Source organism: Pristiophorus japonicus, chromosome 17, assembly GCF_044704955.1.
Source record: "Pristiophorus japonicus isolate sPriJap1 chromosome 17, sPriJap1.hap1, whole genome shotgun sequence".
Taxonomy (NCBI): Eukaryota; Metazoa; Chordata; class Chondrichthyes; family Pristiophoridae; genus Pristiophorus; species Pristiophorus japonicus.
In genome coordinates, this window is record NC_091993.1 from 48178617 (window position 1) to 48190970 (window position 12354).

Here is a 12354-nt window from a genome sequence, read left to right on the forward strand (position 1 = left end):
CAACATGTCAATAGTGCGGGCAAATTCCCATCCATAGCTTATGCCTCCAGGTCACTTTCGCGGGCGGAGCGCGGGTTTGGAATGGTAGAGAAGGAGGTGCTCGCGTGCGTGTACGGTGTCAAAAAGATGCACCAATACCTTTTCGGGGCCAAATTCGCGTTAGAAACTGACCACAAACCCCTCATGTCCCTCCTATCCGAGAGCAAGGCGATAAACGCCAACGCCTCGGTGCAAATTCAACGGTGGGCACTCATGCTGGCGTCCTACGACTATACCATAAGGCACAGACCAGGCACAGACAACTGTGCCGACGCGCTCAGCAGGCTACCCCTGCTGACCACAGAAGGGTCTGATGAACAGGACTGTGAGATAGTCATGGCAATCAATGCCTTTGAGTCCACAGGTTCGCCCATGATGGCTTGCCAAATCAGAGCCTGGACGGCCAGCGACCCTCAGTAAAAAGATGTGTCCTAACCGGTGACTGGGCAGAGGCTCGCAATGCCTGCCCCGAGGAATTAAAACCCTTTCACAGGCGCATGCATGAGCTATCACTACAAGCAGACTGCCTGACGTGGGGCAGCTGAGTAGTCATGCCTCTGCAAGGCAGAGAGGCATTTGTCCGGGAGCTCCACCGCGAGCACCCAGGGATCATTCTCATGAAGGCCATAGCCAGATCCCACGTCTAGTGGCCTGGTATTGACGCGGACTTGGATCTCTGCGTCCAAAGGTGCACCATTTGTGCCCAACTCAGCAATGCCCCCAGGGAGGCTCCTCTGAGCCCCTGACCTACCAAACCGTAGTCGCGGGTGCACGTAGACTATGCGGGCCCATTCATGGGCAAAATGTTCCTCGTAGTTGTAGATGCATTTTCAAAGTGGATCGAATGCACCATTTTAACCATGTTTGAAACACACGGAATCCCTACATATTGGTCAGTGACAATGGTCCGTGCTTCACCAGCACAGAATTCCAAGATTTTATAATTGTCCACGGCATATATCACGTCAAGATGGCACCGTTCAAACCGGCCCCCAATGGCCAGGCAGAGAGAGCAGTGCAAATCATTAAACAAGGCATGCTTAAAATCCAAGGTCCCACGCTGCAGGGTCGCCTGTCGCGACTGCTGCTGGCATACATATCTCGTCCGCACTCATTGACTGGGATCCCCCCGCGCAACTGTTAAAAACAAGGCTCTTATTAATCCTCCCAGACATGCACGAAATCGTTGAGGCAAAGCGCCATAAGCTGACTGAGTACCATGACTGAAATTCGAGGGGGAGATGGAATGAGATCGGGGACAAAGTGTTTGTACTAAACTATGGCAGGGGTCCCAAATGGCTTGCAGGGACTGTAACGGGCAAGGAAGGAAACAGGCTACTGGTAGTACAAATGGACAATGGCAAAACCTGCCGGAGGCATGTAGACCAAGTCAAAAGCAGATTTACCAACAACACTGCGGAACCAGAGGCAAACTACAATGTGGAACTCGCACCACACCTGGTGGACAGACAAAGGGAACAACCTGAGGAAAGGGCAATCCCAACAGACAGCCCAGGCGAGTCAACAACAATCACACCAATCGAAACAGACAGCCCAGGCGAGATACCAGCAACCACACCCAAAGAAAAACAAACACCAAGGCAAACAATTGAACCACAACTCAGACTGAGAGACTGAACCAATAAAGACAATAAGACCTTGGGGGAGGGTGATGTCATGTATCTTACATTATTATATATAACTGTATCCTAACATGCTATACATGACTGTAATAAGATATGACTTGTAACACAGTGACTACAGAGGAAGTGCAGGCTGCAGCCTGTGCTGGTGGGGCCACAAAGGCTCCAGGTACAATGCTTTCAATATGAAGGGTCATCCTGTGATTAGCTGATGGGCAGCTACTCCTCCTGAAGGATGTTTGTCCAGCCCCACCTCTCGGTCTTTGTGCTCACAGGCCCAAGGACGTAACTGCAGACAGTGCCTGAGTACTACTGAGTGAATAAGGCCTATGGCAACCTTTCTGATTTGACGCAGCGCTGCCATTTTGGACCTCAGGCCTATCAACTCTTTTGAGTTGTATCTGTAACACCTAAACATTAAATCAAGTGCCCCCTTGTTTTTTTGAAGGCACCAGAAACACAAATTATACAAGTGCCCCTGGCTAAAAGGAGGGGGGCACTAAAACCGTCAAACTTAAACAAATTAACTTTTTACATGGGGTTCAAATTAAAATTTGGTTGCCGGGGGTGATGATGCACTCCAGTCCCTCCGGCGCCCACCTCTCACGGAAGGCCACGAGCATACCGGTGGACACCACGTGCTCCATCTCCAGGGACATCCTGGCTCAGATGTAACTGCGGAAGAGAGGCAGGACTCAGGTCGATCAACCTCTCTTAACCTCGCACAGTTGAACACATGTTCAACAGCATGAAAACCCCCCCACCAACTATCTAAAGGGATCTGCAACTACTTACAGGTTAGTTGCTGGATTATTTCTTCTGGCTGTTGCTGCAATTCTACAGAGTTTAGTTCTATATGGGTGCTTTCCCATACTGTAAACTTTCAGTAGTCTGCAGAGAGTGGACTACAGTGTTTAGTTCTGTATGGGTGCTTTCCCATACTGTAAACTTTCAGTAGTCTGCAGGGAATGGACTGGCTGGTGCTGAAGTAATTTTTGTAATGTAAAGGCTTGTGCACAAATCAGTTGATTCCAGACATGGTTGGCTTAGTAACCCTTCCTCTGCGAATTGAGCCTGACTGGGAGAATGAGGAGAGGCCACGTGTAGCAGGACAAGCTGCTGGAAGAGGGAGGAGGGGGAGAGGGGCTCCCAGCAGCAGGCCACGTCTGCCCAGGGTCTGAAGTTCAGGTTCTCCTCCCTGAACTTCAGCAATGACCAATGTTTGAGATGTCTGCGGTTCACTAAGGAGGTCGTCACTGAAATCTGCCAACTGCTGCAGTCACAACTCCAGCCTCAGAGCAGAGCAAGGACCGCATTGCCCGTGGCAGTCAAGGTGACCATGGCCATGAACTTTCAAGCATCTGGCTTCTTCCAGGCTGGTGTTGGAGATATAAGCAATATCTCACACTTTGCAGTGCACTGCTGCATAAGGGAGTTCACTGAGGCTCTCGATGCAGAGAGAGGTAACTTCATTTCATTCCCTCTTGCCAGAGAGAAGGAGGTGGGGCGAGCAAAGGGTTTGCAAGGATTGCAGGCTTCCCCATGGTGCAGGGTGCCATTGACTGCAGGCACTTGGCTTTGCATGCACATCATGTCAACTGTGCCATGCACCTGAACCTAACGGGATTTCACTCCCTCAACATACAGCCGGTGTGTGACCACAGACAGTGCATCATGCAGGTCACTGACCAGGATCCTAGCATCAGTCACGATGCATTCATTCTGTGGCAGTCCTCTGTGCCTGCTTTATTTCAAACACCACGGCAAAGCAAAGTTTGGCTACTGGGCGAGAAATGCTATCTGCTGATGACATGGCTCATGGCTCCGGTTCGCAACCCACGCACGTGTGCACAGCAGGCTCACAATGACGGCCATTCTGCCACATGAAATCTAGCAGAGCAGATCATTGGCGTCCTGAAGCAACAGTTCCTCTGCCTGGACCTTTCCGGAATACTCGGCTGAGCCGGTCTCAACACTTGTGGTGGTGCACTGCGTGCTGCACAAACTGGCCATCGTGAGTGATCAGCCCTTACCCCCATGTGTCAGGCGAGAAGCTGAGGAGCAGGAGCACGAGGAAGGGATGGAGGAGGAGGTGGAGGAAGAGGAGGAAGAGAAAGGGAGGCTACAACCGAGACAGCACCTTTCTGCCCGGGCTGCACGCGAACAATTAACTCAAGTGCGATACTAGTAACCTCAACCCCAATTCCCCATTCGCCAACAGTTCCACACTCCTTGCCTTTCCTCAAACATGGCCCATTACATCGTCCTCTTCGTCACAATGCAAAAATAAAAAATATACATGCCAATCCAAATGTATCAATTAAGCCATGTCGTATTGCATACAAAAATAAAGTAATCATCCTTGTGCATTCCCTTAGTGCCTCTTACCTGTCCCAGTGCTCCTACGCAGTGCCACCCCAGTGGCTGCAGCAGGGCTGGTGGAAGGCTGCTGACATTCAGTGGAGGAGACTGCAGAGGGCCTTGCAGGATGACCTCAAGCAGCCCTGGGCCTAGAGGGCCCGGCTTCAGACTGCACCATCTCCCCATAGGCAGCAGCAGTCTGGGCTGGCTGGCTGACAGGCAACAGCAAGGGCACTGGCTGGAGAGGCAGGGGTGGGAGCAGGAATGCTGTCATCCTGAGAGAGGGCAGCAGGTCCGTGCTCCGTGGAGCCACTGCCACTCCCCCAGGGCGGTGCCTCAGGGACCCTACTCATCAGTTGGGGATGTAGATGGATGGCCTGCTGTGACCCCTGGAAGCCCCTTTGAACACTGGTATCCAGAGCCATAATGGCAGCAGCCTGAGCTTCCAGTGCAGCACTCAGACCTTTGGTGGTAGCTGAGACATCGCCCGTCAGACGCTGCATCCTGGTGGGTTCCACCAGTGCGTTGATGGAGGTGACCATGCTGGAAAGGCTGGGCTCCAAGCTCTGCACAAGGCTCTGTGCCAAGTGATGCTAGACTCCTCCATGTTCCCTGACATGGAGCACGGGCTTTCTGCCAGGCTTTCCAGTGCACCAAGTGTTTGGGTGTGTTCACCCAGCGGCTTTCTTCTGTAGCCTGGCCCATCAAAGTCCTCATCTGAGTCCGCGGCAGCAGAACGCGTGTTCGACCTTGTGCTGAAGTGAGCTGCACTTGCCCTGGCTGCCGTGCACATGTCCAGTGTCTCACCACGTGGACATCCCGCTGAGATGCTGACCTCTAAATTACTCGCAGTGTCAGTCTCTGTGACTGTGAAATCACTGTCTTCCTGCTCTTCCACACTGCCTGGGCAAGTTGCAGTTCTTGGTTCTCTGAAACGAAAAAGGGACAAGGGTTGGGTTGTGGTGGAGGGAGAGGAGAAAGTAAGAAGTGCGTGGGTACACCATTTGCTGCTTCTCAGTCAGAAGCGATTGCACGATGAGGGAGAAGTGGAATGTGAGAAACATAGAAACATTCGGCCCTTCTAGCCTGCACTGCCATTCAATGAGTTCATGGCTGAACATGCAACTTCAGTACCCCATTCCTGCTTTCTTGTCATACCCCTTGATCCCCCGAGTAGTAAGGACTACATCTAACTCCTTTTTGAATATATTTAGTAAATTGGCCTCAACAACTTTCTGTGGTAGAGAATTCCACAGGTTCACCACTCTCTGGGTGAAGAAGTTTCTCCTCATCTCGGTCGTAAATGGCTTACCCCTTATCCTTAGACTGTGACCCCTGGTTCTGGACTTCCCCAACATTGTGAACATTCTTCCTGCACCTAACCTGTCTAAACCCATCAGAATTTTAAACGTTTCTATGAGGTCCCCTCTCATTCTTCTGAATTCCAGTGAATACAAGCCCAGTTGGTTTAGTCATTCTTGATAGGTCAGTCCCGCCATCCCAGGAATCAGTCTGGTGAACCTTTGCTGCACTCCCTCAATAACAAGAATGTCCTTCCTCAGGTTAGGAGACCAAAACTGTACACAATACTCCAGGTGTGGCCTCACCAAGGCCCTGTACAACTGTAGCAACACCTCCCTGCCCCTATACTCAAATCCCCTCGCTATGAAGGCCAACATGCCATTTGCTTTCTTAACCGCCTGCTGTACCTGCATGCCAACCTTCAATGACTGATGTACCATGACACCCAGGTCTCGTTGCACCTCCCCTTTTCCTAATCTGTCACCATTCAGATAATAGTCTGTCTCTCTGTTTTTACCAACAAAGTGGACAACCTCACATTTATCCACATTATACTTCATCTGCCATGCATTTGCCCACTCACCTAACCTATCCAAGTCGCTCTGCAGCCTCATAGCATCCTCCTCGCAGCTCACACTGCCACCTAACTTAGTGTCATCCGCAAATTTGGAGATACTACATTAATCCCCTCGTCTAAATCATTAATATACAGTGTAAACAGCTGGGGCCCCAGCACAGAACCTTGCGATACCCCATTACTCACCGCCTGCCATTCTGAAAAGTACCCATTTACTCCTACTCTTTGCTTCCTGTCTGACAACCATTTCTCAATCCATGTCAGCACACTACCCCCAATCCCATGTGCTTTAACTTTGCACATTAATCTCTTGTGTGGAACCTTGTCGAAAGCCTTCTGAAAGTCCAAATATACCACATCAAATGGTTCTCCCTTGTCCACTCTACTGGAAACATCCTTAAAAAATTCCAGAAGATTTGTCAAGCATGATTTCCCTTTCACAAATCCATGCTGACTTGGACCTATCATGTCACCTCTTTCCAAGTGCGCTGCTATGACATCCTTAATAATTGATTCCATCATCTTACCCACTACCGATGTCAGGCTATAATTCCCTGTTTTCTCTCTCCCTCTTTTTTAAAAAGTGGGGTTACATTGGCTATCCTCCACTCGATAGGAACTGATTCAGAGTCAATGGAATGTTGGAAAATGACTGTCAATGCATCCGCTATTTCCAAGGCCACCTCCTTAAGTACTCTGGGATGCAGTCCATCAGGCCCTGGAGATTTATCGGCTTTCTATCCCATCAATTTCCCCAACACAATTTCCCGACTAATAAGGATTTCCCTCAGTTCCTCCTCCTTACTAGAAGGAGTATTAGTTGTGAGCATTAAATCATCGTCAGTGGCTTCAGCCCCGCCGTTAGCCACGGCCTTAGCAATGGCCCTTCCCACAATGGCCAGCACCATCTCCTCCATGGGGTTTGCACACACAGCAGCGTCTCTCCCCCCGCCCCTCCCAACTGCTCACTTCCTATTGCCTCCGTTTGTGCACCACTTTCTCCTGCGAGAGTGACGGGAGTGTGGCAGTGAGTGACGTGCGATCTGTTTGGGTGATAGAAACATAGAAACATAGAAAGGAGGCCATTGCGGCCCATCGTGTCCACGTCGGCCGACAAGGAGCCGCACGGCCCTCGGTCAGCAGCCCTAAAGGTTACATATAAACCTATGAACAATGAACAATGACGGAAAGGCAAAGAGCACCCAGCCCAACCAGTCCGCCCCACACAACTGCGACATACTAAAACATTCTACACTCCACCCCAACTAGAAGAGGCAAAAACCAGATAAAAACCCAGGCCAATTTAGGGAGAAAAAATCTGGGAAAATTCCTCTCCGACCCATCCAGGCGATCGAAACTACTCCAGGAGATCATCCTGGCCGTATTCTATTCCCTGCAGTACTTACCATTATATTTGCTCCGTCCAACAAAAGGTCATCCAGTCTAATCCCAATTACCAGTTCGAGATCTGTAACCCTGCAGGTTACGGCACTTCAAGTGCCTATCCAAGCATCTCTTAAAAGTGGTGAGGGTTTTTGCATCCACCACTCTTCCAGGCAGCGAGTTCCAGATCCCCACAACCCTCTGCGTAAAGAAGCCCCCCCTCAAATCCTCTCTAAATCTTCCACCAGCCACCTTAAAACTATGTCCCCTCGTAATAGACCCCTCCACCAATGGAAATAGACCCTCACTATCCACTATGTCCAGGCTCTCAATATTTTGTACACCTCAATGAGGTCTTCTCTTAACCTCCTCTGTTCCAATGAGAACAAACCCAGCCTATCCAATCTGTCCTCATAACTAAGATTCTCCACTCCAGGCAACATCCTAGTAAATCTCCTCTGCACCCTCTCTAGTGCAATCGTGTCCTTCCTATAATACGGCAACAGAACTACACACAATACTCCAGCTGTGGCCTAACCAAAGTATTATACAATTTAAGCATAACTTCCCTGCCCTTATATTCTATGCCTCGGCCAATAAAGGCAAGCATTCCGTATGCCTTCTTAACCACCTTATCCACCTGGCCTGCTACTTTCAGGGATCTGTGGACAAGCACTCCAAGGTCCCTTTGTTCATCTACACTATTAAGTGGCCTACCGCTTAATGTGTATACCCTTTCCTTATTAGCCCTCCCAAAGTGCATCACCTCACACTTCTCTGAATTAAATTCCATTTGCCACTGCTCTGCCCACCTGACCATTAGATTGATATCCTCCTGCAGCCCATAACTTTCCTCTTCATTATTAACCACACAGCCACTTTTAAGGTCACCTGCAAACTTCTTAATCATACTCCCTATATTCATTTCTAAATCGTTGATATATACCACAAAAAGCAAAGGACCCAGTACTGAGCCCTGCGGAACTCCACTGGAAACATCCTTCCAGTCACAAAAACATCCATCAACCATCCTACCTCCAAGCCAATTTTGGATCTAACTTGACACTTTGCCCTGGATCCCATGGGTTTTAACCTTCATGACCAATCTACCATGTGGGACCTTATCAAAAGCTTTGCTGAAGTCCATATATACTACATCGTATGCACTACCCTCATTGACCCTCTTGGTTATCTCCTCAAAAAATTCAATCAGGTTAGTCAAACACGATCTTCCCTTAACAAATCCGTGCTGACTGTCCCTAATTAATCCTTGCCTATCCAAATGCAGATTTATCCTGTCTTTCAGGATTTTTTCCCAATAATTTTCCCACCACTGAGGTTAGGCTGACAGGCCTGTAATTACTCGGCCTATTCTTTTTTCCCTTCTTGAACAAGGATACTACATTAGCAGTCCTCCAATCCTCTGGCACCATGCCCAGATCCAAAGAGGATTGGAAAATGATGGTCAAGGCCTCTTCTATTTCCTCTTTTACTTCGCTCAACAGCCTGGAATGCATTTCATTCAGGCCTGGGGACTTATCTACTTTCAAAGCTGCTAAACCCCTTAATATTTCCTCTCTCACTATATTTATTTCATCCAAATATCACACTCCTCCTCGATAGCAATATCTGCATTGCCCCTTTCCTTTGTGAAAACAGATGCAAAGTATTCGTTAAGAACCCTACCAACATCTTCCGCCTCCACCCAAAGATTACCCTCATGGTCTCTAATAGGCCCTACCTTTTCTTTAGTTACCCTCTTACTCTTAATATATTTAAAGAACATCTTTGGGTTTTCTTTAATTTTACTGACCAAGAATTTCTCCTGCTCTCTCTTATCATTCCTAATATCCTTTTTAATTTTGCCTCTTAACTTTTTATATTCCTCTAAAGATTCTATATTATTTAGTCGTTAATATATGACATAAGTGTCCCTTTTTTTCTTAATTCTCCCCTGTAAGTCCCTAGACATCCAAGGGGCTCTAAAATTATTTTCCCCAGCCTTTTTCTTTAAGGACACATGTTTGGCCTGAGCCTTCCGGATCTCCTCCTTGAATGCCTCCCACTGTTCCGACACTGATTTACACACAAGTAGCTGTTTCCAGTTCACTAGAGCCAAATCACTCCTTAACTTAGCAAAATTAGCTTTTCCCCAATTTGGAACTTTTATTCCAGGCCTATTCTTGTCCTTATCCATAACCAGCTTGAATCTGACTGAATTATGGTCACTGGCACCCAAGTGTTTTCCAATAATACCCCTTCAACCTGCCCAGCTTCATTCCTCAAAACTAAATCCAAGATCGCCCCCTCTCGGGTTGGGCTTGCTACATACTGGCTAAAAAAGTTTTCTTGAATGCAGTTCAAGAATTGAGCACCCTCTATTCCCTTCACACTAAATTTGTCCCAATCAATATTTGGATAGTTAAAATCCCCTACTATTACTACCCTATGGTTTTTGGACTTCACAGCAATTTGCCGACATATCAAGAAAGATTGGATCAATTGGGCTTGTATTCACTGGAGTTCAGAAGAATGAGAGGGGACCTCATAGAAACGTTTAAAATTCTGACGGGTTTAGACAGGTTAGATGCAGAAAGAATGTTCCCAATGTTGGGGAGGTCCAGAACCAGGGGTCACAGTCTGAGGATAAGGGGTAAGCCATTTAGGACCGAGATGAGGAGAAACTTCTTCACCCAGAGAGTGGTGAACCTGTGGAATTCTCTACCACAGAAAGTAGTTGAGGCCAATTCACTAAATATATTCAAAAGGGAGTTAGATGAAGTCCTTACTACTCGGGGGATCAAGGGTTATGGCGAGAAAGCAGGAAGGGGGTACTGAAGTTTCATGTTCAGCCATGAACTCATTGAATGGCGGTGCAGGCTAGAAGGGCTGAATGGCCTGCTCCTGCACCTATTTTCTATGTTTCTATGTTTCTATGTTCCTCTATCTCCCTCCCTCTGTTTGGGGGTCTATAATACACTCCCAGCAGTGTGATCGCCCCTTTTTTATTTTTCAGTTCGACCCATATGGCCTCATTTGATGATCCCTCTAACATATCATCCCTCCTCACCGCTGTAATATTTTCTTTAATCAGTACCACAACGCCCCCCCCCCCCTAGCCCCCACCCTTTTAACCCCCCCTCTCTATCTGGTCTAAAAATCCTGTAGCTAGGAATGTTGAGCTGCCAAACCTGCCCCTCTTTCAGTCATGTTTCTGTGGCAGTGTGTGCAAGCTGTGAGATGCGGCAGTGTGAGGGTGAGGTGAAGTGTATAATGTTTGGTATGAGTCCTGACTGGTGGAGATTGTTGGAAGATGAGTGATGGGGGTGTGGTTTATTGAGCAGGGGCTGAGGCTGGTGGTGCAGTTGGCAGGATGTGTCAGTCACTGACCTTGACCACCGTGTGAGATCATTAAACTTCTTCTGACACTGCATCCAGGCCCTTGCGACTGCACACCTGGCTTTGACCTCCGTGGCTATCTGACTTCTAATTGTGTGTCTGGAGAACCTCCTGTCCCCTACACCCACCCCCTGTGATACAGGACATCTCTCCTCCTTTCCACCCCCCCTACAGCAAGACCTTCAGTGCAGCGTCCGAAAAACTAGGGCCTCCTCTCCCATGGTCAGCCATTCTCCTCCCAGGTCAGATCAGTTACACAATGACTCCCAGCTCCTGTTGCAGCCACAATGCACCTTCCCTTTAAGAGGTGCAGATGAGCTTTAAGAAGTTCAAGTTACTAACAATATTGGGCCCTTGATGATGCTTGCAGCTAATGAACAGTGCGGGGATTGCTGGCTGCATGCAGAAATCATTATAATGAGCAGGCAGCACAAAGTTGGCGTGCTGCCTACATTCCACTTGCGTGATAATTGCACGTTGCCGTCCCCGTGCCCGTTTTTTAGGGCTAACCGATTTATAGCTCAAAGTGTTCTTAATCCACTATTATTTGATCTTGTCAGACACTGGAGACTATGGACACAGGAAAACCCTTTCTGCAGTCATTTGCCATTGACTTAGAGGGCTGTATAAGGACACTACGCTACTATGCTGGCTGGGCGGATAAAATTCACGGGAAAAGTATACCAGTGGGTAAGTGTGTCATGTACATTGCACCATTTATTATAGAATTCCACTGGTTAGAGAAGTAACATTTGTTAACTTCCCCATGCACACTCACCATGACCCTTCAACATTACCTTAGGAACTTAGCAACATCGGGACAGGAGCTCCTCGAGCCCATTCTGCCATTCAATGAGATCATGGCTGATCTGTGACCGAACTCCAAATACCCACCTTTGCCCTATATCCCTCAACACCTTTGGTTAACAGATATATCAATCTCAGATTTAAAATGGACAACTGACCGAGCATCAACTGCCATTTGCGAAAGAGTTCCAAACTTCTACCGCTCTTTTGTGTGAAGAACTGTTTCCTAACTTTGCTCCTGAAAGGCCTGGCTCTAATTTTTAGGTGGTGTCCCCTAGCCTTAGGTTCCCCCACTAGCGGGAATAGTCTCTCTCTATCTACCCTAACAATTCCCCTTAATATCCTGAAAACTTCAATCAGCTCCCCCCCTTACTTTTCTAAATTCCAGGGAATACAACGCTATTTTGTGTAACCTTGTCTTGTATTTTAACTCTTGGTATCATTCTGGTAAACCTACGCTGCGCTCCCTCCAAGGCCAATACATCCTGCCTATGGTGTGTGCCCAGAACTGCTCCCAGTGTGTGGTCTAACCAAGGTTTGTATAGCTGCAGCATAACTTCTACCCCCTTAGATTCTAGTCCTCTCGATATAAAGACCAGCATGCCATTAGCCTTTTGATTAATTTTCTACCTCTCCATGACATTTTAATTTAGTGGCATCACTTGCAAGGTTTTGATCACCAATAAGGACATCGCTCATCATTTCCTGATCTTCACACTATCCACATCGCAGCAGTGTGAGGGTGAGGTGAAGTGTATAATGTTAGGTATGAGTCATAATTGACGGAGATTACCTGTCCCAAACATCTCTATCCTTACCCGATTCCGTTGGAAAAGAATGACT

General features: G+C 48.0%; 1 protein-coding gene across 1 annotated transcript in view; it reads left to right on the forward strand.

Moving 5' to 3' along the window:
• aldh1a3 (aldehyde dehydrogenase 1 family, member A3) overlaps positions 1-12354 on the forward strand; it is a 560210-nt gene that overhangs the window by 137719 nt on the left and 410137 nt on the right. Inside the window, exon 4 of the mRNA XM_070859361.1 lies at positions 11265-11394. Within this exon, the coding sequence (XP_070715462.1) occupies positions 11265-11394 (130 nt within the window). The remainder of the gene's footprint in view (positions 1-11264; positions 11395-12354) is intronic.